This window comes from Balearica regulorum, chromosome 1 (genome assembly GCF_011004875.1).
Source record: "Balearica regulorum gibbericeps isolate bBalReg1 chromosome 1, bBalReg1.pri, whole genome shotgun sequence".
In the NCBI taxonomy this organism is placed as follows: Eukaryota; Metazoa; Chordata; class Aves; order Gruiformes; family Gruidae; genus Balearica; species Balearica regulorum.
Genome location: NC_046184.1, coordinates 211,922,808 through 211,950,088, shown reverse-complemented (window position 1 = coordinate 211,950,088; position 27,281 = coordinate 211,922,808). Strand labels below are relative to the sequence as shown.

Below are 27,281 nucleotides of genomic sequence, written 5' to 3'. Positions count from 1 at the left end.
TTTTTCTGTGTCTCCTTGCCTACATGGAGTTTTGGTGATTCTAAAATGTGCTTGCAAAAAATGAGAGTATGGCAAAGACCCAGAAATAGAGCAGAAGAGGAGAAGAATCCTTCTTCTTTAAGGTATTGGTTAGTATTGCAAGTGGCATCCAGATCTCGGGTACAGACCCTGAGAAGCAGATAGAATTGATTTTAACATCATTTTATCAAAATAGATGATAAATTAATTGCAGAATTTCCTTTCTTGCTTTAAATATGTGTATGACATTTAATCTTTCATACCTGTAGCTTAAATTTTAAGAGCAATGCTTTAGGAAACAAGTTTTTACTGGTGAGAATTTAATTTCTCCTGATACATAATACACATTACTCTGTACCTGCTTCTACGTATGGCTTCATTCTTCTTGACAGTATCCCTGGAAAACTTTTTCTCTATAAGTTACACTGAAGCTATGATTGTTAAAATATAACTTGGGTTGTATTAACCATGCATTTTCTATATAATTTCATTATTTGTTTCATCAGATGTATAAGTGTTGCCCCACACATTTTTTTGGCTCTATAATATAACTGTCTACTTACGGAGCTTTAAAAATCGACATTACATAAAAGTGTGTCTATAAAGTGTGGGGACGGTGCTGTGGATTACTTTCTAATGATCCCTTCTAGAATAATAACTCCAAGGAAAGGGTTTGCCTTTTTTCGATTCTTACAGAGATCAATACATTACATTAAGCAGAGACTCATTCTGTAGAAGAAAAATTAAATAATTTCTTGTGTGGTAAAACTTTAGATTGTTTGAGGGAGGAAAAAGTTTTCCAAAGAAATCCAGTAAGCAAAGTTACTGATCTACAGTTTTGTTTCAATATCACATATCTCCAATTTGTTGTATTGTAGCAATTGCCCATTCCCTGATCGGTAACATAAGCCACAAACATTTATGAACCGGTTAAAAAATTACAGAGTGATAAAGCAATAAAATTTACAGAATTATTGGTTAGTTTGGGTTAACTGATAACATCTTGGACCAGTAGGTCCTACCTGCAGTAGGACCATAAAAGCTGTTTGATCCATAAAGATTTTTTTCTTATTATTGTATTAAGATGTTTTGAGTATGATTTACTTAAACAAAACAGTAATGGATATACTGTCTAGAATATATGTGAGTTTTTGCGGGACTGTATCTTCTGAATAATTCTTGTCAAAATCATCTTTCAAAGCCAGTAGGATCAATTTAAAAATAGTGTCATAATAGGCAAAGAAACAGTAAGAAAACCTAAAACTATGTCCACTAGACCTCATGGGGCACAGCTGGTATTTACTTTTCAGTGGTCTTTTGTTATCAGACAAAGGACCTACTCAGGATCAACACGGAGGCTCACAGCTTGGGATATTAAATTGTGTGTTCAGTGGATTTGTGGTCTTGCTTGAATTTGGTTCTGGTATCAGCACAGAAGAATAGTGGTACCATAGAACAAAGATTTTTTTTGGTTGTATTTATGATATACTCTGACTGTAAGGTACAGGTCTTATTTTGGCTGCTAAAAATTAACCATGTGCTCCGTTGGATATTGTAATCGCATACATACAGTGATCCAGTGCTTCATGAAAACCACCAGTCCGCCATTCTTCTTCATGAGAAGAATGTGGGGGTATTCAGCTTCAGAATCTTTTAATTTGGGTGGCAGGGAATATGGTGTTTATTTGACTATTGTGCTGCAGTCCAGGCAGTCAGTTCTTGCAGCCAAATTCTATTGAAGCTTTGTAGCTGTCAGGCAGCCCCAAAAGGTGAAGTACTGGATGTCCTCATTTGCTTTTGATATAACTGGGGGTTGAAGATGGTTTTTATTTTGGAGAGTACTTAGTATTCTTCAGACATGCCATATTATTGTTTTAGTTCATATATCTGTTTGATTGTTGTGTAGGGGTATGAATGTTGTGTGCCAGTGCTGAACAGGATTATGCCCCATCATGGTAAATACTGTTCAAATCCATATGAAGATCTAGTCCCAAGTAATTTATAACCAGTAAAGTTCATCAAAAAGGCTGAAAGTTGTTTTCTTGAAAGCCCAATCTAGTGCCAAAATGACTGGAGATTAGAATAGTCTCCGTAAACCCCTCGGCTTTTCAGGAGTGCTCCAGTAGCAGTGGTTACACAGCCCCACTCCCCACCATGCTAAAATACTCTTGGTCAAATTATGTTTCCAGCTGATACCAGAACATCAGTGGTGGCTTTCAGCAAAAGCAGGGCAGCTTGGGGCTGGCTGGATCTCCCAGCAGATGCAACCCATCACAGGTTATTTGGAAAATGAGATACACTGCTACCGAGTGGGATTGTGGGGGGAAAAGCTGCAACTCCATGCAGGAGCTTAGGGAGGGAGTAAAAATTAATGTAGCCTATTAAAGCTGGGGAGGGAAATTAGGCAGGAAGATAATTACTTGATCTGGGATTTAGCCAGGATTTAGATTTAACACCAGAACTGTGCTCTGTTGCTTGTTTTTCAGTTTGTAGAGTTTAGGACTGTTTGGGGCTTAACCAAAAGTAGGATTAATCATAGAATCATAGAATCACAGAATGGTTTGGGTTGGAAGGGACCTTAAAGACCATCTAGTTCCAACGCCCTTGCCATGGGCAGGGACACCCTCCACTAGACCAGGTTGCTCAAAGCCCCATCTTTTTTCATCTTGATCAACTGAAAAATAATAATTTAAGTGAAAATAAAAACTCTGCTCATACCCCCGAAGGATGCTACTGTTTTGTAGCTGTTTTTTAAAGTAAGAACCATACACTTTAGGGAAGGAATGATTAATGAAGGAGGGGATGTCAGCACGCTTCACCAAGTGGCTTAGAAAGAGGGAGTGGTGGGGCATCTCTCTGGTGTGGAACAGGCGTTCAAATCCCATTTTCCTGGTTTCTCAGATAGTCCACTTCTGAAAAGTGTCCTTAGTACTGGATACTTTGCAGTGGTTTCCCACCACTCTCTGCTGCTTCACTTTAATATAAATAATCATGTGTTCATTGCATATGCGTGTCCGTACTCGGGGGAAGGTGAATGCTTGATGTGAACCCATGCTTTAAGGTATTAACTAATTATTTTATTGAGGTCAGCACCAGAACTCTCAGTGTATAAATGAACGCACAGGCTTCACAGGTGGGTTAGACACAGTCATGAGGTCAGGGAAAGGTATGATGTGATTGGGGTTTTCAAGGCAGAAGAAGGTGAGCTCACATGTAGAATAAGTTCTTTATTCCCAACCATTTGTTGGGAATATCCTAACCATATCCAACTTGGACCCAGAACCTTATTTCGAGACTGTGCTTTTGATTTGGGTGATCCGTGGTGGGACCCCAGCCCAGGTGTTGTGACCTGGCCTTTAAAAGAGCTGATGTCTCTCTTTAGGTTATAAGAGGGTCCTAAGTGCACTTTTAAAAGCACTTTTAACTGCTTTAGGTGAAAACAAGGCAATAGCCTAACCCTTATCAGCTGTCGTAGAAAGAAGGGGTTCCTCTTGGAGACCTCTTCAAGGTGGGATTGCAGCAGACAACTGTGAGCTCCTTCATTTTATAAATGTATACACTGCTATAAAATGCTCCCTAATCTTCATATATATGTGATATATCCATATATTTTTATATATGTGTGTGTATATATTTATATACACATTTAATTCCCATTCCTTTTTATTCATGATGTTTTTCATTTCTCTGATAAAGTGCTTGTGACCAGCCAGAATTTCTATGATGAGACAGAAAAGGAATTGCATCTTCTTAAACATTAATAATTGATTAAATATTTTCCTTTTTAATTGGAGAATGTTATCAACTTACAGAATACAAGTCGTGTCTCTGCCCTGACTATGAACTAATTTGTCACACCACAAGACCCACACTACAGGGATTATGTTCAAGATCCTTGGATGAACAAAAAGATGATCATTTTTTATTTAGTGAAAAAAATGTTTATTTCCACTTCTTTAGAAAAAAGAATGATAAAAGCAGTCTGTTTTGCCTTTATTGAGTTTAAGCTAACTAGGGTCTGAACCTCTCCTGATAATGAAGCTTGCATTGAACTCTACTGTAAGAAATTTAAATTGAGGCACTTGTTTTACTATTATTATTAATTTGTATTTATTTTCATATTTTGTAATCTTATTGCAAACTTGGTGGCAATATAATTAGAAAAGTGTGTGCAGATATCTCAGTGTCACATACCTTTGTGTGTGGACGTTTCTGTGAGCTAGTTGGGATGGACAGAAGGAAAGGTGAAGTCTGATTCTCCATTTTCCTCTATTTTCTTATGTGTAAGATGGTGATGTTTGGATTTCATGCAATTTTGTATGTCACTCATGCTCTTGGCAAATGACTACACAAAGATAATAGCAGCAGGAGAAACAGAGCTCTGTTTCTCTGGACTTTTACAGAAAGGCTGGATTGCTACATTTGAGCCAACACATGAATGAAAAGCTGCTATCAAAGTCTCATTTTTACCAAAGAGGTAGATAGCAATTTTGTGTAGTGAGGGAACAGAAAAAAACCCAACCACTCTCTTGGACACCTGCCTTTCAGATACACATTTGCTATTCAGAGAACAGAGAACTGAGCGCTGCAGATGCGAAGCAAACACTTTCATGTCTTCTCTGAATATGTTTTAAGGCCAGTTTTCTTGCGTGGGTATCCCTAATGGTTATCATCTATAATTTTGTACCTTCTGCAAATTGTAATTTGGTCCAAACCCCATAGCTTCCAGCTGGTTTTGGATAAATGAAAGTTGAATACTTGTTGTAGATGCCATTCAAAAGATCGTTTTCCCTTTGCAGGGAGATCTCAGACATGCAATAATCTTCCTGGGTTTGGTGTTGGGTTAATCTCTGCGTTTTGCCTGTGTTGCTCAAGACGTACAGCTAACACCAGAATGCAACAGCTTTTGTTGTAAATGTTCCTTACGTGTGTGAACAATGCCTTTAGAAATGTGAAGTTAATTTTTGAGCATTTAAATACTTTCCAGAGTCAATAAAATACTTTTTTTGTACTTGTTTTTGTTTTTAGATACTGACCGAGCTTTAGTGCTGCTGGAAGAATATTGCAAAAAACTAAGGAAGCCAGAAGAGCAACAACTGAAAAAAGCCATCAGAAAGGTGATGGGCATCTTTAAGAGCAGCTTGTTTCAGGCACTTCTAGGTAGGTCTAATATTTAATACTAGATGTATGTTCTTGAAGGCCAGAGCTAGGTCAGACCTAGTAACTTTCTTATTAGTCACTATTTAATTTGTGTTTACAATGGAACAGCACGTTGAGATGATCCTTCCAGGTTCTCTGTGGGGAAACTCATTGTCCTGATATTTCAAAGGTATTTTCTTATTTATAGTGAAAGAAAGAGTAACAAAAACTCATGCAAGATAGGGCATTTAATGGTTATCCCTAAACCTTGCTGCTTTCCTTTTTTTAATGGAAGTTACTGAACCAAGTAGGATGTAACTGCTTATGCAAAGTTGAAGATGAAGCCATCTCCACACAGGTAAATGGCCAAAATTTCATTGATTTCCCTGGCACCAAGTAGCATCTAAAATCTTTGTGTCTTTTGCATTATGTTTTTGTGAAAAGTGTCAGCCAAAGAAACTCAGAAATGAGTCAAGAAAAATGCTCAAGAACACAGTAAAACTTTGGCAGAATGTTCCCATTCATGCGATGTCGCAGTGTTCAAATAGATGTGCTGGCGGATCACTCAGTCTTTCTTCCATTTACTTGAAAGTCCTCGTTTCACCTTGTAAATGATGGTATTTGTCAAAAAATTGAGCACTTGGTGTTTTGGAGCTTTATATAAAATAACCTCCATAAGTTATTATATATAATGTTTTCAAGGTCATGAACGTACATGTGTGCTGTATCATCTCTGTTGTCTGTTGAGCTGTGCCTGTGCTGCCAGTCATGGGAAGTGGTGACAGAAACTGTACATCACCCTTGCCCTACCTCCTTCTGCCCTCTTGCTCACACTGCATTGGCCCCTCGATGTTTTATTCCTTCACAAACATCTGTACATTTTGTGCAGAACTAGTCTGAAGGGCATGTTTCTTAACACAAATGATGTTTGTGGAAGCATACGTACCTTCAAGTTATGGTTGTTTGAAGCCAGAGTACCAATGGTGCTCATTGCAGAGCTACAATCAGTAGCAGTTAGGGAAAAATTGTGATTATGTATCATAAAAGTAGAAGCACATCAACACTGCACTGTTACTGTGAAGACAACAGAGGTCCGGGAAGAGTTTCAGCAACTTCTGTAGCAGTTATGAAAAATGTGTGTTACCAGTCTCTAACATTTCCTGCAAATGGAAATAATTAATGCCAATGCTATTTTACTTGTAATATCTTTCAGCTTCTTTAAAGTGATTAGCTTTATTTTATAAACCCTACAGAATTTTTAATTGCTCTGTATTCTTTAAAAAAGGAAATAATAGAATTATAATTGAATGATATTTACCAAATAGTTATAAATAGATTTGAACTAAAGAATGAAAAAAGATGGGATGTTTCAATCTTATTTTTATGAAGAAAATTGTGGCTATAGAAGTATGTGCTGAAGAAATACACAAGTCACAGAAGGGACATTAGCTGTACATTTACTTCTGTAGTACTTTGAAATAATCCTTCAAAGTGTTCTAGCAACACGCGTGCTTTGTGCGCGGCTACGCTGCAATTATTTGTTGATGTATTACATATACCAGAAATGAAAAAGTTATTATAGCTACATTAAGGTTGAATCCAAAGAATAAATGAAATCTTTTGATTGCCACAATAACAGCTTGAGGAGATGGTGTTACAGAAGTTAGATAGATAGCATTTCATTTTGTAGGCCTTTGGATGTCTTTTTCCCTGTTCTTAAATGCTTCTTTTTAGAAAAGAGATTTGGGAATTGCAAGACGTGTTCGAAGTCTCGCATTCTTACATTTGGGTTGCTATTTGGTTGGTCTAGATTCTGGAGTAATACAAAAGAGTGACTTCTCATCAGTATTTTAAGTGTGGTAGATGATGTTATTACACAACCAATAGGGAGCTTCTTGCATAATCAGTATTTCAAAAAAACCCACTTCCATGACATCTGTTTTAGCTTCCTGTCATAGTTTCTTCCATTCGCCTATAAATCAGACCACCACACAAAGAAATACTTAAGGCAGAGATTCTGGTCTCTTTTTAAGTTCCGTACTGCTAATGTTCCTTTGTCTTTTATATTTACAAAATGTCTAAAGCATCCATTTTTGAGTGCCTAATCTTAATTAGACTTAATTTTCAGAGTCCAAGTGTTCATAGCTTTTCAAAACTTGATATCATTTACAGCTGTCAAACATTGGTTTTATCCGGAATTGATTGACCTTTTGAATATTTAGGCTGTAACTACTAATGAAAAATGTGATTTTGGTAAAGAATCATTAATCTAGGTCCTACAGCTTCAGTAGAATTTGATTCCTTTGTAGATAAATTCTTACCTGTTCTTTAAATGTTTGTTCAATTCTCATTAACTTCCAAAATGCTTTAATAATTTGTAGGATTTCTTTAAATTGAGTATAACTTGACCCAATGAAGAAGAATGTAGTTAGAAGCACTTGCCAAATCTGAGCATTTAAGTGTTGTTTAGTTCCTTTCGTTCTTAAATTTATGCTTGTGTGATTGTGCTTCAACCAGCCATGTTTGAATTTGGGCTCTCAACATGCACATGATTGTTTTTATCTTCAGTGTGTTTCAAAAAATGTTACCTGTTGACTTCTGAATGGGGGAGTAGCTTCATAAAAATGAGGATTCAATATTTTTCATATATATATTCTACACATGCAAAAAGTGACTACAAATACTATGACTCTTCTATGAGGACAGACTGAGAGAGTTGGGGTTGTTCAGCCTGGAGAAGAGAAGGCTCCAGGAAGACCTTATTGCAAGGGGTAATGGGTTTAAGCTGAAGGAGGGTCGATTTAGATTAGATGTTAGGAAGAAATTTTTCACTCTGTGGGTGGTGAGGCACTGGCACAGGTTGCCCCGAGAAGCTGTGGATGCCCCATCCCTGGAAGTGTTCAAGGCCAGGTTGGATGGGGCTTTGGGCAACCTGGTCTAGTGGAGGGTGTCCCTTGCCCATGGCAGGGGGGTTGGAACTAGATGGGCTTTGAGGTCCTTTCCAACCCAAACCAGTCTGGGATTCTATGATTCTATGAAATATGGAAGTGAAAGATCTGTAAGTGATTTACAGAAGGATTATTGAAGGATTGTCCTTTTACATTTTAATTTGGGTTCAAAAGCATCTCCTTCTCCCTTCAGGCAGTTCTTGTTGCTGGACTTGTTGCTAGAGTCGCTGTGTTCAGTTACAGCTGAGTTAGCTGCTAGGAGACACATTTTCAAAGCCACATGTGGAGCTGCTGTCTCTGGAGTCCCATTTATACTCCAGTGACCCAAACACAATGCTTTCGAAATCCACCCCTAAGAGGAAGGCAGGAGGAGAAACTCTTCAGAAGGAGTGTGCAAGGGGAAGAACTCATATTTAGATATTGACATTACTCTTAATTCCAAATTATTTTCACCAAAAGGATTGTACCAATCGTTCTATGCATGGTGAGGAATTATGGTACTGTTGTTATCGTGAGCTCATAAGGATTTTTGCTTTTTGTAGGGTCATCCGTAGCTAGATGATATTAAAATCACAGGGTCCTCTCAAATTGTAGCAGATGTTCTTCTGATGTGAACGTTTATTTTTTAAAAACCCTGCAAGGAAGAGGAAATGAAACCTGCAGAAATCCAAATGCCTCGTTTGCTGGATTGTCTCATAATGGGGCATCTTGGAGGCATTGTGGAGAGACAAAAAAGGAAAACCACAAAGAGAGTAGTGATAATCATATAGGCATGTCAAAACTACTGAACACTTTTTTTTGCAGTTCTGCTCTTTATGAAACTTAATCAGTTTTTATAATGCAATACATAGTTTAGCACAATTTATTTTTAAAAACCTCTGCTATGTATTTGTCTAGCCTTTATTTCATTAAGAAAAGTGCATGATTTTACAGCTTAAAAGGCTGTTCTGCAGAATGAGAATGGTTGAAAGAGGTTCATGTCAGGGTTGGGGGTTTTTTGTAGATACATCTCTATAAAACATCATTTTGTTTCTAGTAGGAATTAAAGTGCCACAAATAGCTGTAATCATCTTATGCAGTATTAGGTAAAAACTAATCTCAGTAGGTTTTTCTAAAATTCAGATAAACAATCTGTAGTGGATGACGTATTTCCTGAGGACTTTGAAACCATGTCTTATGTTTTTTTCTCGTGCTTGTGTAACTTTGCCTGAATTTAAAAATGGCATATTTTCAACTAAAATCTGTATTACCTTTTTTTTTAAAATGATATTGTACCATTTCTGCAAAATAATGTGGATGTTATAAAACTGCCTACATTAAAATTTGTTGTAGGAAACATTACTGTAAGGATTACAGAATTTTATGGTCATCTGTGACACAGCCGATATTTAGAGACGTAAGATATAATTTTGTGTTTTTAGTAAGAGATTTTTTAGACTCTTTACCTCATTCAGCTCACTTTTAAACAAGCCTTGTTACAACAATCCATTTTAAAAAAGCAATAATGTCTTTTAAACTAAGTCAAAAAGGAAGTCAGATTATTCTTCTGCAATCACATATTATTTTTCTGCTAAAAGTTTGTATAAATTAAGTGGCAATATAACTCAATAGTGTTAAATTAGTGTCCAAACTTCCAGGCATCTAGTTATATCTTGCGATCCTCCGTGTTACTGGAGTGGTGTAGGACAGATAGGGTATATAAGGAGGATGTAAAATATAGACATTTAAGAGAGCCAAAGCAAGTCCCCCTTTGCTTTAATTATTTTAGGATGCATATATCTATTAAAAATAGCAAAGCCGTTGACAAATGCAACCATTTAGTATAGTAAGTATGAAGCAAGTCAAGATCTTGTTTTCCTATGGATTTGTCTTAGTTTGAATGATTTTGGTGCCTACAAAACTGTGAGCTCGGACTGAAACTCCCCTTGCACTTAGGGCAATGGTTAAATTTCAGGATAGTTTAGATATGAAAGAAACAGGAGAAGAACCTATCATGGGAGTAATGAAGGGATGTTAAAACATGCCCTTGTCACAAAAGGAAAATGCTAAGAATGAAAAATGGGAAAGATTTTAATAGACGTAGTCATGGATGTCTACTAAGAATAATGATAAAAAAGTCCCTCCATTTGTAGGCTTTAATACCGAGAAGAGTAATCATGCTGTTGACAATATGGTGAGAAGAAGAATGTAGAGGCAATTATTGAAAAGACAAGGAATTTGTTTAGGCATGTTGTGTTTAAGGAGAAACCCTTGAAATAGTGACAGAAGGAAATCTGAGACTAGAGGGAAGGGTCAGGACTGGGGAATAGATGTGTGAACAGCAGGGTAAACAGCAAGGAAAGCAGGAGACAGTCCTGGGCTGGAGAGGGAGCCTGCACTATAGCAGGTTTGAGGAACGATTATGGATGTCAGAGGAAAAGTCAGGATCATGCAACACCTCAAAAATCCAGTGTTCGTCATACATGGTAGTGCTGGCCTTCAGAATTAAAAAGCTTATGAGATTTGCATAAGAGGCATAGAAATCATCTATAAAATAGCATGGATTGTTATTGTCTGCTTCTATGTTCTGTCTTTAAGAAACACTGCGATGATTTTCAGGCTTTTCTCCACAACCACCCCTTCTGTAGCTCTTCCTTTGAGTGACCACGAGATTTGACATTTGTGGCACCACAGAAAATAAGGCAATGCCAAATTTCACGAGGCTCCTGGTAAATCTGTTAGAGTTGATGATATCAAAATAGGGAACTTGATTGACGGTCACCTTTGCAAGGGGATGGTGGCCCTTGGTAGTACCAACCTTTCTCAATCCGCAAGCAGCACCATGTTTCAGCACTTAGTGCTGTGTCAGTGTTTCAGGGACCAGAAGGATATGAAATGAATTGCTCTACTGGGAAACTTTTCATTGGAAAGCACAACCGGGCGTTATCTATTCATACTTGCCAAGCTTGCTTGCGGTAGATGTTTTTAGCCTGCTTATGTGTTTGGCACGCTTAGCTACTTACAGTGCTCCTGAATGTAAGGTCCCTGATCTCGTATGTCATTGTTCTCTAGACTTAATCTCAGTGAGCTGGTTTCTGGTCATGTCAGGCTATTTCACCTCCTGTAACGACACGGAATTCCTCGGGAGTTAATCCTGGGCAGCCAAGCCTGCGTCCGGCCCAGGGACGTTAGGCAATCCTCTCGCCGAGGGCCTGAGTCCAGCATTCACCAAGTCAATGGAAAAAACTCCCATTGACTCCGCTTGCCTTGGATCATGTGTCGGAGCGATTCTTCCAGAGATTTATATTCAGACCTTCCCTGACTGAGAAATAAAGATTCTTCTATAGCCATATCTAAAAATATTGAAACCCTCCCTGACTATTACAAACGTCGAGGAGCAAAAGAAATGTGCAAAAACTCTTCAGTGCTCTGTCACATTTGAGAAACACTCAAATGACATCTCTGACAATGGGAAAGCCTGTTATTACTCTGCACAGAGTCCTACTTTCCCAAACTGGCATCTTTCTTTGTTGCGGCATAAATTACAGCAGAACTGAAATTTAAATTCAAGGGCAGCTTTTGTTTTGCCTGAAGACAGCTGCAGCTGCTTTTATTCTTGAAGTCCAATTCTCTTAGTAAGCAAATTTCTGCTTTCTCTCTAAAGAGCTAAAGGTAGCAGTGCTAGATCTTCGGGATGGTTTGAAGCCGTGTGATTTTATTTTATTTTTTTTCATGAACTGGGGGCTGGCCTGCAGCCAGCTTGAGGAACTAACCCTTACCGGTTTCCAGCGAAAGTCTGGTTGCAGAGTGAACCATTTGTTCCAAAAAAACGGCAGATCTAGTGTGACTGGTTTCCTGTGAGTTTTGGCCCGTCGCTATTTTTTGCTTTCGTGGCAGTGAATTTTACCCTGCAGTATCTTCATTTCTCTCCAGCGCTTCTAATTCTCCTCACCCCACGGTATTTGCAGATCCTTTGGAGGAGGTTAGGCTTTTCACTTCCGTGGAGTTGCACTGACATTGGGCAGAGGGTTCAAAGTTAGCCGGTGAGAGCTGGCAGATGGATGCACATGCAGGAAAAAGGCAGACAGACATCATGTTACTATAGAGAAATCAGGCTGAAGACATCCAGAGAGGGGAGGGAGTTTCACCGCGGTCTGAAATGTTACCCAGTCTTTCTTAGTTGTGTCTGTGATGAAGGACCTGAAATATTTCTGTATCTCCAAAAATCTCAGAATTGCTTTTGTCTTTGGGAGTTATTGGATGTTACGGTGACGCCTTACTGGTTAGGGATGAGGAGCAAATAGAGCCAGGGCATGGCACTCCCTGTTCTTGCTGGAGATGTGAGTAGCCCTCCCACACAACTTCTTAATATTGAAGTAATTTGGTTGTTTTCCACCCTGAGAGAAGTTGCATGTGCAACGATGTGGGAATCTTGTGTGGGTGCCCCAAATCAGCTTTTTTTTAAAGAATTTAAATATTAAAAGCTTGTGATTTACCAGAAAAGACCTCAACTCAAAAGCAAAGCTCTGATACTTCTTACATTTGTGGTAATTTTGATTGCGATCTCATCCTTGCTATTGACCTTTTCCTTAAAGAATTGCACAAACCCACTTGATATGAATGCTTATGGACTCTGAAAAATTCAGAAGCCCAGCCCAGGTCTGTATTTGGATTCTCAGCCTATCTGTGTACAAGAAGAAACCGATTACAGCGCTGATACAACCTAGGTAATACATAATCACTTGTAATCCTAATGCAACCCTCTGCCTGTGTTTTGCTGCCTTTTAACCGATGAACGATAGCATTTACATCTCAGACGAGGAAGCTTTGTGGACTTTTCTCATTTGAAATGCAAAAGCTGTGCATTAGAAAGAAACCATTTTTAAGATGAGTTTTTAATATGAGCAATGTGATAATTATTGAGCTTGTTAGTTTTCAATATCCAGCAAGGAATAAAAGCCATTTTTTGTTCCTGTAGTGTTTGTTGGGTTGTTTTGTTGGGTTTTTTTAAGTGTGTCTTGGCCATATGGATTCCATGTATAATCAGAATTAATAAAAGGCAGTTGCAGCAGCTGTTGCTGTGTGGCTGCTGTCCCAGTGTGAAGCTTTTCTTTCTCTTTGCATTAAATAGGGATAGCCCTTTATTACTGGTTTGTGATGAGAGCTAGAGACAAATTGTTAAGAGATGCATTTAGATAATCTGGTTTTATTTTGAATAATGTATTCTTTTTTTTAAGCTGAGGAAATATAAAAGAACAATGAGATAGATGATTTTTTGGGGTGTTAAATAAAGAAAGACTGGATTTATATCTTGCTAATGTAGTTTGTACATCTACTAATAAAATGGAAGAAAATAATCTGGAGCAAGCTGTTCCATCAGTAATCCCGATGTTTATTTTTGTCTCAAAAATAGCAGAGCTGTTCTCCCTCTCTAATGTTTTGGTCTGAGGACTCATTATAGGCTAGACTGTGGTGTGATTTTTGTATAGTGAATAAAACTTTTTAGGAAACTACATGAGAATTTTGGAATCACAGAAGAGTGTTATACATTACAGTTTTCAAAGCTGTTATAAATGAGCCAAGTCTGTTGCCTGGTGCCACCTCTGTGGCTCTTCTGGAATCTCAGGAGTCTTTTTCTTAACCCTGTGCTTCCAGCATCATGGGAGTCAGTGAAAAGCACTGGTTTAAGTGATTTAAGTGCAATTGGAATTGAGCACTGAATAGTAAGATGCATGAAAGTATACTAGTTAATCCTACATATACATATATGTATATATTTGTGTGTATATATACATATATATAATACTTATATAAATTAATATATATATAGTAACAGGTAACGATGGATATCGTATTTATCTCAGACTTCTACTGTAGTTTGCTGAGGTGTGATTCTGTACTTTGGAGCTCTGTTGGGTATTAAAGTATGTCTTGACAAGAAATTCTGCAGACTGTGTTGTTCATTCCCATTGTGTGTTTATTCTGTCATGTGCTGCGTTTTCTGCGACTGCGTTTGGGCTCTGTCACCCTGATCTGCCACTGAGATAAATATGAGCTCTTTTCAAAGAAGACTGAATTTATGTCTTTTTTCATTCTTTCCTGTCTCCATTTTGTCATCATGGTTGTGTGGTTTTGAATTTCTGCTGATGCAGTTGGTTAAGGCACTATTGCATAAAATCCCAGGCATTAGAAATAGAAAATAGCTTTTAAAGTAATTATCATTGTGTTATGTTACACAGAAATGATGTGGTATTTCAAAACAATATGAAAAGAAGAGAATTAGGTCTGTGGTCAGAGGTAGGGCAGTGCTATAACGAAGGTAGCTTCTGTGAACTGAGTTCAATTCCTGTACCTACATGCAGTGTGATATTTCTTATTTGTCTGACCTCAAACTGTTTTCCTTTAAAAATCCTGCTTCATTCAGTGTGCAGAAGTGGCAGGACTCAGCTCATGAGCAGGTATTTAATCCATTGTTTTCCCATCGTTATTTTCTGCGTGATGAGGTGATTGTAGTTCTGCGCTACAGAGGTGGTACAGAAGCCTTGAGAAATAGAGGTAAAAATATCTACTTATTTTAGAGGCTTCATTGGAGACACTTCTGACCTGATACATCACCATACACAAATTTATGCAGCGCTTCGTGTATGTGACCAAAGCTCCAGCTGCAACAGGGAGTATCACTACTCCAGCAAGACCGTCCCAATGTCTCAGTTTGCGCGCTTACAACATGAGGATCATCTGATGGGTGATCATTTTGGAAAAGTACAGTGTATGTGACTTCCCAGCCATCACTGAGACTCTCTGTAGGAGTCAGAGGTAGGATCTAGTTCCCGAGGTGGCATTTAATGCTCTTAAGCTAAAGGACCTTCAAGAAATCTTCTCATCGCTCTCAGCCTTTCAGCTCCTGAGATAAATGGTGCAAAGCCTGGTCAGACAGCTTCCCCAGCACAGGCCCATTTGGTGTACTGAATAAAGTGCCAGGGCAGAGAGAAAAATGGTGTGTGACTATAGACTTAAAGTGTGACATTTTCTAACTTTGGGGAGTTTCCTTTACAACCTTATCAGTGTTTTCAAGTTAATTTTACGTGGTGATTTCCTAGACTTCAAGGATGGTAATCAGAGTTTTTCATCATAAATTCCATTGTGTGATGTTTTAAAGGGAGGTCAAAACTGTTGGACTCTTCACACCAGCCTTCACTGCTTGAGCTAATGGAGATGCTGACACAACTAAAGGTACCGTTTCCTATCTCTTAGATCTGATTTTTATCCCAGTGTACCAATATTTAGATGGTTTAGATGAATTAGATGGTTTCATTCTGCAGAAGAAGTGTTTTGAAGGCGTGTTTCTTGGAGGTACTAGGACTGGGATCATCCCTGGTTTTGGTGTGCTGCTGATAATGGAAATGTCAGAGCAGATGGTGTTGGAGCTGCTTTGCTCGGAGGACTCGTTTCCAGATCGTGGCTCGGCCGCTGCCTTGCTGCATGCCCTGTGCTGGTCCTCTGCCTCCACGGCAGATAGGTGGGGATGTGGCTCAGGAGTGCCCTTGTGCCTTCTCCCACCAAAATTCTGGTTATGTATATATACACACACACGTATAACTACATATATATATATATTTTTACATTACATATATTTAAAAATTACATATGTTCACAGTATTATGTATATATGCACACACACACATACATGATATAATTGCGTATTTTTACAGCTATATATATATTCATATGTATGAGTGCTCATTTTCAGCAGGGAATTTGTTAGGAGATTCACTGTCTTCCCAGAACCCAAATACCTGTAGGTAGTAGGTGGAATTGTTGTGGGGGAGTATCTTTCAAAACATAGTAATTAGATAGCAGGAGAAATCCAACCTAATTACAGTGAGACAGGGGAAGAGATCCAGAGTTGCACTGTGTACTGGATATTTTCTCCCAAGCCTTGCTTTTTCTTAAATCATTTTTAACCTCCAGTGTTGAACTGCAATATAAAATGGTAACTTAGTTTTCTTTCTCCTTTTCTTTAAGCTCTGTCTAAAAACAAATGACTGTGCTGTTTTTCTCTTCATCATTTCATACCCAGCCTGCCTTCTGAGGATTTACCATTGAGCTTTGGTGTGGTAGACTGTATTTCTCATATTTGTTTAGTTGTTTTTTCCTTATAAGCAATTAATTTATGTTTTAAGTTTTTTAAATATGATTTGGAAGGAAATAAATATACTTGGAAAAAAGTAACTTTGATCCCTTTAAAGTTAGTCAAATTCTTTCTCTAAATAAAGTTTAGAGTGACATCTTGTGGTAACATTGATTTCAAATATATGTATCTGTCGGTAATATTTTGTTTTGTCCATAGTAAGTGTAGTGTTTTCTGTTTCAAAATGTTATGGATTACTTGGCAAAAGGGTACGATGACTTCTGAGTATCACTAGGGCTTTTGTGAGATTGGAGAAAACATTGCTTCTTGGTTGTAAGAGTCCTGCAGGTATGCTTTACATTTTACTACATGAAGTTTATCCTATGAATACTTGTGAGTTCCCAGTGTTTTGAACTCCCGTTCAAGATGTCTTAATGGTCTTTCAGCCACTGACTATCTTTTGGAATTGCTCCCAAAGTTCCAACTAGCCATGATGCCAAGGCAAGCAGGAGCACAACATCTGTCAGCAACATCTGTTTGTGCTAATTTATTGAACTAAGATTTGCTTAGTTTTAAATAAAGATAAATATGTCCAGGAAGCTGGACATGGAGGATTTGTTAATGTAGACAAGAGTAAGCCCATTTAAGATCCGTAATGCAGTAGTGTGTACACTCTCTACCTATGGATCAGCCTCCAAGGTGCTAGGTGGTGCAAATGCACCAATAACAAACCTCATCCAAATGCCTAGCACGTGCTCAGACTACAGTTGTGTGCACTATATCTAAATGAAATACAAATCTCTTCAATGCACGGTGGGGACGTAGAATGGTTTTGTGGTCAGAAGCTTAAAGGATTTGGGAAAACATGTAAGACTTGCTTTCTCTTTTGGGAAGCCCTCTGGAGAAATGCAGGAGTAGTGACCCAACAGAGAGTTATTGTCAGGTCAAGCAAAGTCCTGCCTGGTACGATCTCTCTCAAATCAGCCATACAAAGGTCTGTTCCTGTTCCTCAACACTGAAGTGGGGAAAGATGCTAATATTCTGCTAGGTCGAGTTTTAACTATATAAAATGGTGATTAATGTTACCATAGTGCCCATCTGGCAGGTTGAATACCTGGCTGCAAACTAAATTGTTCAGTAAAAGACACTTGATGTTTCTAAGAAATAAATTCTTTTTAGGGGAACAGATTCATTAATGCATATGAAATGGGAAGTCCCTCTACCACTGCTCCATGGCGCATCACTCCTGATGTGTGGTCCAGCTCTGCTGTCACATGCTGTGAATATGGGAGACCTGGTTCAGGAAAGGATTCTGTGTTTGTGTAATTCAGGCTTTGTTGGAGGTATTTTGGTCATGCGAGAGTACCAGTGCTGGGAAATGATTCATGTGATGTGCTGGCAGTTTTAAGGTTTTTTAGCTTTGTGGTAAAGCACACAAGGAACATAAGACCTAAGAAGCCCAACTCGATGATCCTAAAAGGGCCATCTGGTGACCTCATTTATTAATTTGATGGAAAAAAAAAGATGTGATGTTTTCAATCAAGATGAATGTTTGGTTTGCCTGCCAGAATTGTTTCTGGTTAATTACTAAGTACAAGTTAAGCTGTTAATATAATCCTGAAACTGGAAGCGCTGATATACATTTGGTGTAAAATTAAGCAAATAATTGGGATAGTCTATCAGAATGGGCTAGCTGGTTAAATTTATCAAATATAGTTTAGGAAAACTCTGTAAAAATTGTATTTGAAGTACACAAAGTGTGTATAAATGACATATTTACAGGGATAATGCTGCAGATTTCTTTGGAAAAAGGCCCACGGAATCACAAGAATCACAGAACGGCAAGGGTTGGAAGGGACCTCTGGAGATCATCTAGTCCAACCCCCCCTGCTAGAGCAGGATCGCCCAGAGCAGGTTGCACAGGATGGCGTCCAGGCGGGTTTTGAATATCTCCAGAGAAGGAGACTCCACAGCCTCTCTGGGCAGCCTGTCCCAGAGCTCGGTCACCCTCAGAGTGAAGAAGTTTTTCCTCCTATTGAGATGGAACTTCCCGTGTTCCAGTTTGTGCCCGTTGCCCCTTGTCCTGTTGCTGGGCACCACTGACAAGAGTCTGGCCCATGCTCTTGACATCCACCCTTGAGATATTTATAAGTGTTGATGAGATCCCCTCTCAGTCTTCTCTTCTCCAGGCTAAACAGCCCCAGCTCTCTCAGCCTTTCCTCATACGAGAGATGCTCCAGGCCCCTCATCATCCTCATAGCCCTCCACTGAACTCTCTCCAATAGTTCCCTGTCTTTTCTGAACTGGGGAGTCCAGAACTGGACACAATATTCCAGATGTGGCCTGACCAGGGCAGAGTAGAGGGGGAGGAGAACCTCCCTCGACCTGCTGGCCATGCTCTTCTTAATGCACCCCAGGACACCATTGGCCTTCTTGGACTCCCAGGTCCTTCTCTGCAGCGCTGCTACCCAGCAGGCCAACCCCTAACCTGTACTGGTGCCTGAGGTTATTCCTCCCTGGGTGCAGGACCCTACCCTTGCCCTTATTGAATTTCTCCACCCAGTTCTCCAGCCTGTCCAGGTCTCACTGAATGGCAGCACAACCTTCTGGTGTGTCGGCCACTCCTCCCAGTTTTGTATCATCAGCAAACATCTGTCCCCTCCTCCAGGTCATTGATGAATATGTTGAACAAGACTGGACCAAGCACTGACCCTTGGGGCACACCACTAGCTACAGGGCTCCAACTAGACTCTGCGTCACTTATCACAACCCTCTGGGCTCTGCCATTCAGCCAATTCTGAAACCACCTCACTGTCCACTCATCTAACCCACGCTTCCTAAGCTTGCCTATGACGATGTTAAGGGAGATGGTGTCAAAAGCCTTACTGAAGTCAAGATAGACAACATTTACTGCTCTCCCCTCATCCACCCAGCCAGTCATGCCATCATAGAAGGCTATGATTGGTCAGGCATGATTTCCGCTTGGTGAATCCATGTTGACCACTCCCGATAACCTCCTTTTCCTCCATATGCTTATTGATGACCCCCAGAATGAGCTGAATGAACCTCCATCCATTCCAACAGAGACTATTGAAATAGTAAAGAAATTTGTAGATAGTTAAGTACCAAACTAATGCTGATCTTGTTTAAATGCCCTCTCTTTTTGTCACAGCAAGAAACAACTGGTGATGATGTTTCATGGTGAAGGAAAGCTGTCTGCTCTTTCTGTTTGGTTTCTGCTGCACAGACAGCAATGTCTCTGTTGCGGTTTTTGAATGCCTGCTTGGCGAATTTTGTCCTGTTACAAATCTGAATCTTCTCTAATAGTTTTCATCTGCCTCAGCAAGAACTTAGTCTTCCTGCTGAGACAACTTGTAGATAATTAATTAGATGATGCACTGTGAGACTGTAAAGAGGTTTCCCTATAATGCAGAACATGAGGCTGAGATGACATTGTGCAAACCACAGTTTTTCCCAAAGCTGTGACTTCCAGGTGGTGAATTCTCTGCATTGGCAGGAGACATACCCTGCCACGTACAACCTATCCACCTTTGATGCAACCACCAAAAGAAATGAGGCAGAAACCCTGAGCCAGCCGATGACCATTGCTCCTGAGTACTGGGTGGGATGTGTTGAAGATAAGGTCTCATCAGTTAGGCAGTGTTCGGGTGGAAGGAAGAAATAACTATTTGAAAGCTTAAATATTGATTCTTCTGAACTCCAACCAGATATTCATATCCTCTTTCAGCAGTAAAAAGACAAAGTCTTACTGTGCTGTGATCACTTAAATCCCCTCTCTCATTTTGTCAGAATAAAAACAAGATTCTACCCATTCTGGCCCACATTTTGTGCCAGTGTTCCTCTCTTTGCAGCTCAGAGTTGATAGACTCCCTGCAAGATCCTCCAATATTATTAAGAACCACAGCAAATTTAAATTTAAAACGGAGGTGGCTGAAGGAGAACAAAGTCACCCACAGAGTTTGGAGGTCGTTGCTTTAAGTAATTGCTTTCTACCCATGTAAATCCCTCTGGGGTTTCTTTTGGATTAAGTATTCCTTACTTCTTCTCTAAAACTCTCATTTAATATTCATGTGTGTTGTTAAACAGCTGCTGCATCCTGCTCAAGAGTGGAAAGGGGGGGAATGCATTTCAGTAGCAAACAAAGTGATACTTAAATATATCTCTTGCTTACTTCAAAGCATCAGTATGGGAGTTAATTAATATTTATCAAATGCACTAAAGTCCTTGGATGAGAAGCACTGTGGTTCTGCAAAGCATTGTTTGTTTATTTAGAGCTCTTTTACCTGGCCATTTCAACCATTTACCAAATGCACTTGAGAATGATCACACAAAACTTGCTATAATGCTGGCTTGGTTTCTCTTCTCATCTTTGAATGGGAACAGAATCAGGACAGACTTTCCAAAGGTATAATAACTGCAGAAATATAGGTGCTCTACTTAACCTGAGAAAAATGTGCTTCACTTAATTAGTTGCATACATGGCATTTTGCAGTAGAAGCTAATATAAAAAAAAGTCATATTAACACAATGCAATATAGAGAGACCTTGTTAGATTTTATTACATTTTCTGCTTGGTAATTTATTATGATTAGAAAGCCTAATTCTTTTGCTTATCTTGTAATTATAGCATGATGTTATGAGCAGGAGCTCCAGCTGCTTTTCTGTATAGAGTCTCATTAGATGAGGAATTAGAAAGCCCTTTTAGACTGTTAATTTTTCCTCATAACACAGGGTGTATAAAGCATTCTAAAATGGATGTGTTATGTGAGGTCAACATTATATTCATGAGCTGATACACGAATTTGCAACAAGAACAACCAATCTGAGAAATTTAGATGGTCTTCAGAGGAGTGCCTCTTTATTTTGAAGACCATACCTTCACAGCCCTCCTCTGGAATAATCATAGAATCGTGGAATGGTTTGGATTGGAAGGGACCTTAAGGACCATCTAGTTCCAACTCCCCTACCATGGGCAGGGACACCCTCCACTAGACCAGGCTGCCCAAAGCCCTGTCCAGCCTGGCCTTGAACACTTCCAGGGATGGGGGCTCCACAACTTCTCTGGGCAACCCGTTCCAGTGCCTCACCACCCTCACAGTAAAGAATTTCTTCCTCAGATCTAATCTAAATCGACCCTCCTTCAGCTAAGGCCATTACCCCTTGCCCTATCACTCCATGCCCTTGCAGACAGTCCCTCTTCAGCTTTCCTGTAGGCCCCTTCAGGTACTGGAAGGCTGCTGTAAGGTCTCCCTTCTCTTCTCCAGGCTGAACAACCCCAACTCTCTCAGCCTGTCTTCATAGGAGAGGTGCTCCAGCCTTCTGATTGTCTTCGTGGCCTCCTCTGGACTCACTCCAACAGCTCCATGTCCTTCTTGTTCTGGGGACCCCAGAGCTGGATGCAGCACTCCAGGTGGGGTCTCAGGAGAGTGGACTAGAGGGGGAGAATCCCCTCCCTTGACCTGCTGGCCACGCTGCTTTTGATGCAGCCCAGGATACAGTTGGCTTTCTGGTCTGCAAGTGCACACTTGCAGGTCATGTTGATCTTATAATATTCCTCATTTCATCAAAAAGAAGTTTTAGGTGTCTTTGTGTACAGTGGTTCCTAACCCTGCATCTGGCTACAGTTCAGTGTCTCCATTTGACATCTAAGTAGCATCCCACTATGTGTGTTTGGTGAGAATGAGACATCTAACATTCATGTCTCAATAACACAGAAGCCCCTGGGGAGTCCCATCCTTGTGGTGTGGTGCCCAGCTGTCCATGGCACTGCTGGGACTTTGTTTACAGATTGCAAAACCCATCTGATCTGGACAAAGGCTTTAGTGACTGACCCAAGACCTCATAGAACACTTGTGACTGAACACAATGCTTAACTGAGGAATCCAAAGCTTACATCATACCATGAGATCATCCAGATTTAGGCTGTCAGACTCAAGTTATAATGGAAAGCATTGTCTGACGTCATTCTCTTGGAGAGAATTTAGACATAGTCAGGGCCCTATTCTTGTTCAGTTTTGTTGTCTTTGCTGTGGAAGATGGGATATGATATCTACCTAGAGAAAGAGTGGGTCGGAAAATAGCAGGTAGAAATTAGAAAATGGAACATATTCTAATATGAATAGGAGGGGACAATGAGCTCTTATTGATGGACAAAGAATTAATAAATATGTTGTTCTGTATTTTTGCATTGTTCATGATAAATTGTTATTTTTACAAATCTGTTAATTACTGGAAATTATTTGTGTTACAGCTTGAACAAATGTATCTCTATCTGTGGATGAAGCCGCCATCTATGAGACTTTTTACTGCCGGTCTTGCTTTGGGTGGTGCTTGCTCATAATGTGAAATCTGAGTGACTATGATTGAATAAACCAGCTTCATGGACTGTAATGCAATAAGGATCGATATTTTAATGGGAATACAAAATTAAACCCAGATATTTTATCTATATTCTACTAAACTTGCTATTATACCAACCACCTGTGAGTGAGGGTCCACTGATTTTTAGTTCCCAGTCTTCTGTGAGCTGAGCTAGGAGCAGAGGTTAGCCTAGATGACTGTAACCCACAGTTGTATATTATCGACAAGTTGTAGGCCAAGAGAAACCACAGGGTGAGATTCAGTCCACATAATTTGCACCTTAATTGGGTTGGCCTTTGGAATGACTGTTATATCTAGGTAATGGAAAGAGGTGGTACCTTTGAAAGCAGAAGATCCTGTTTGCCTAAACTGAGATGACCTGGTTAGATTGGCTGAATTGTGTACTAAGAATCAAGACAAAGCAGAACAATAACAAAACCAAACGTGCAAGAACGGTGCTTTCAAACATGCTTTAAAAAAATCTGTTTCTGGGTGGAGCTGGCATTGTTTCTGAAATATCCTTATTTTTCTGAACAGGGACTCCTGAAGGAGAAGGAACCATCTTTAGTTGGGAGGTTATATCTAGTTGTACAATGGATGTTTTGCACCAGTTTCAATATTCTTTACTTAAAGAGTCTGAGCTGGAGACGTATGAAGCACCATGCCAAGAAAATGTGTCCTGTGCATGGTGCAAAGGTTGCATGTCGAAGAGAAGGACAAGATCTCTCAAAAGCTTTGTTAGCTGTTCCTGGGGAATAAGTGAGGTGTCTTGGTGACAACATAAGAATCCCAGCGGATACTCTGCACAAATTAAAATATATGCATCTTTCACTGACTACTTATCTGGGACTATAGCAATTGTTAGAGTAACCTAAAAACAGGACTGTAAATATTGGATAAGAACATCCAGTACTTTAATGAGATAAAGTCACTGCCAGGGCTCTGGGGAAGGTAAGGGACAAACACTATTTGTTTAGCTTTACTAAGTGTTTTGTTTATCATGTAAGACTTTTTGGCTTGGGACTTACTGTCAAGCACCAGTTTCCCATTGGAGTGCCTTTCTGTTCTCTCTTATGTCACTCATGACCTTTCCTTTCAAGATCATTTCTTCTTTTTAAAATTTCAGTTGAAGGAAGAAAAATCAATAGAACCAGTTAATAAATTTTAAAAAGAGATTGTGAATTAAGTATCTTCATTTCACTACATTTTCACCTTTGGCCTCTGCAGTTGAAGTGGAAGGAAGGGATTTGTGTCTCTTTGGGGGAATCGCCTCTTCTTTGACGTATTGCTCCTCAGCCCCAGGATGTAAATTGTCTCTTGAAGTACTAGAGTGCTGTGGGGTTTCCTTCAGCATTTGTGTACAGAATTCAGGCTTTCCTGGTGCAGCATTAGGTTATATTGTGAAGGTCCCTGTAATAAGGCCATGCAGCTGGAGCACTGCTGGATTTATAGAATCATAGAATCATAGAATGGTTAGGGTTGGAAGGGACCTCAAAGATCATCTAGTTCCAACCCCCCTGCTGTGGGCAGGGACACTTTCCAGTAGACCACGTTGCCCAAAGCCTCATCCAACCTGGTCTTAAACACTTCCAGGGATCCAGGGGGAGCCACAACCTCTCTGGGCAACCTGTTCCAGGGCCTCACCACTCTAACAGTAAAGAATTTCTTTCTAACATCTAATCTAAATTGACCCTCCTTCAGCTTATTTCTCTCTTTGTAGCCTGTTTTCTTGCAGGCTGGCTTTACACTCACTACAGAGATGTCCAAGAAACAAACTCCAGTGGCCTTTTGTCAAACACCATTTTTGTATTTGTGCTTGTAGCTTTATATATTGATTTTCAGGTAGTGAGGAGACTGATCTCCGGAGAAATGGGAATGGGATTGCGAGGCATGATACAGTAATAGTGCTGTAATGGTGAGGGATGTTAAACCAGCTATATCTTGCATTTAAATGGGGCGTTGGCATTAAATCAAGAAAACCTTAAGGAGGTGGAGAACATCTGGGTTAACAAAAGGGCCACTCCTGAACTTACACTAAGCAGTGTGGGTGGTAAGTAAAGGATTAGAGATGAAGACACAGGAACACTAGGACATGTATACTCAGTTCTCAATGGGATAAACACATTTTCAAAGTGGATTACAAATTTGTATAGACCTATAAATAACTAGCAGTAAGAGTTGTGGCGTATGTGTTTGAGATAACCTGTACTGACAAAGTGCTCTCATCCAGCACCACTTTCAAGGATAAATACAAGAACTGCAAGATTTTTCAGTCAGAATTCATATTCTGCAAGCTTCAGACTCAAATAAATTTAATGTTAAAGTTTCTGGAAGAACCTTCCTTTGAAACAGGACTTGTATCATCATGGAACGAAAACATATGCTAAGCCCTGCCAAAGAATAGGAGATATGGATATTCCTGCATAAAAATGTTCTCTTCGCAATTCTCAAATGCATTTTTTAGGATTGCCACTCATTCAAATTGTCAACTTCCTCCAGCTTCTTCAGTGCCAGTCCTCATCATCTGATTGAAAAACAGTAGTATGAAAATAGTCATGATGAAAAATGTTATCGCTCGAGGTAGTTGCCCTGTCAGACTTCTTTTTGCTTCAAAAGAGCCTCAGAGAATATTACAATTCCTCTTCATTGCCTTCCCTGAAAATCACTGGACATGAGAGATATGTTAATCATTTATCTCAGGCCCATTGCTCATCGTGTATTGCTGTATACTAGAACTGTGTCGCATGACAAAGTCACTGCAAGGCAAGCAGGAGTATGGATTTCCAGCAAGTTAACTAACTGCCCATGTGCACACTTTCACCGTCCAATAAACCACTCTTTGAGAATATACTGACAGCTAAAATCTATTTGGAAATGTCTTTATTAGTGAATTAACCTGGGAACAGGCATGTTTCCACACAGGGGGACTCAATCATCTGTACTGTAAAATTGCTTGAATGGTTTCTGACAAGGTTTTGACCAGCATCCCCCCAAACAATTCACAGCCCAGGGATCATCCCCATAAATTGATGCATGTAGCTGCTTGGTTCTGGAGAGGAAAATAGTTTTAAAGTACGAATCCAGGCTTAGGGAGGTGATCCTGCCCCTCTGCTTGGCTCTTGTGAGACCCCACCTGGAGTACTGTGTCCAGCTCTGGGGGCCCCAGCACAGGAGAGACATGGAGCTGTTGGAGAGAGTCCAGAGGAGGCCATGAAGCTGATCAGAGGGCTGGAGCACCTCTGCTATGAGGACAGGCTGAGAGAGTTGGGATTGCTCAGCCTGGAGAAGAGAAGGCTCTGGGGAGATCTAATTGCAGCTTACCAGTACCTGAAGGGGCCTACAGGAAAGCTGGTGAGGGACTGTTTATCAGGGAGTGTAGTGACAGGACAAGGGGTAATGGGTTTAAGCTGAAGGAGGGTCGATTTAGATTAGATGTTACAAAGAAATTCTTTACTGTGAGGGTGGTGAGGCACTGGAACAGGTTGCCCAGAGAGGTTGTGGATGCCCCTGGATCCCTGGAAGTGTTTAAGACCAGGTTGGATGAGGCTTTGGGCAACGTGGTCTAGAGGAGGGTGTCCCTGCCCACAGCAGGGGGTTTGGAACTAGATGATCTTTATGGTCCTTTCTAACCCAAACCGTTCTATGATTCTATGATTCTAAGATGGTCCCAAGAATGTGTCATTTACACAGCACAGCTTGTGTGTTGAGGGTATTGGGAGAGATCTCACAAGCATTGTCAGAATATACCTTCAGACACTTCAGATGTGTCCCCATTGATATTATTTAAGAGTATCATCTTTTGTCTAGCCTAAATAATATGCCTGATAGCAGTCACCCAAAACCTTGTTCTTGTGGCTAAATTTTATTTTATTGGATCCGAGTAGATCCACTGGCCTGTTAGCCTCTATGGACAAATATCACGTTGTCTGTGGAGAACCCTGGTTAACTAACTGCTAATCAATGCATATAAAATAAGGCTTATATATACGACTACATGAAATCCAAAATCTTTGGAAAAATGTTATTCATCTTTGAAAAGGAGTGATGGCCTATAGTCTAAGTAGGGTGAACCCTTGACGCAGCCCAGGAAGCCAACTGTATCCTGGGCTGCATCTTAAGCGTGGCCAGCAGGTCAAGGGAGTTGATTCTGCCCCTCTATTCCGCTCTCTGCAGTATTCACCTGGAGTACTGCATCCAGCTCTGGGACTGCCAGTACAAGAAGGACATGGAGCTGTTGGAGCGAGTCCAGAGGAGGCCACAGAGATGATCTGAGTGCTGGAGTACCTCTCCTATGAGGAAAGGCTGACATAGTTGGGGTCGTTTAGCCTGGAGAAGAGAAGGCTCCGGGGAGGCCTTATTGTGGCCTTTCAGTACCTAAATGGAGCTTATAAGAAACATGGGGACAGACTTTTTAATAGGGCCTGTAGCAATAGTACAAGGGGTAATGGTTTTAAACTAAAAGAGGGTAGATTCAGACTAGGTATAAGGAAAAATTTGTTACAGTGAGGATGGTGAGATGCTGGAACAGGTTTCCCAGAGAGGTGGTAGATGCCCCATCCCTGGAAACATTCAAGGTCAGGCTGGATGGGGCTCTGAGCAACCTGATCTAGTTGAAGATGTCCCTGCTCACTGCAGGGAGGTTGGTCTAGATGACCTTTAAAGGTCCCTTCCAACCCAAACCATTC

The 27,281-nt window shown here is 40.1% G+C and overlaps 2 protein-coding genes across 5 annotated transcripts in view; one reads left to right on the top strand and one right to left on the bottom strand.

The window, feature by feature from the left end:
- Nucleotides 1-27,281, top strand: part of DLG2 (discs large MAGUK scaffold protein 2) — a 1,060,789-nt gene that overhangs the window by 13,783 nt on the left and 1,019,725 nt on the right. For all 4 annotated transcript variants that reach the window (XM_075742480.1, XM_075742449.1, XM_075742451.1 and 1 more), the window contains exon 3: nucleotides 5,047-5,178. In XM_075742480.1, coding sequence (XP_075598595.1) covers nucleotides 5,047-5,178 — 132 coding nt within the window. The remainder of the gene's footprint in view (nucleotides 1-5,046; nucleotides 5,179-27,281) is intronic.
- The window catches only part of LOC104636609 (transmembrane protein 126A), a 130,507-nt gene that overhangs the window by 21,625 nt on the left and 81,601 nt on the right, over nucleotides 1-27,281 (bottom strand). The gene's annotated exons all lie outside the window — the stretch shown is intronic.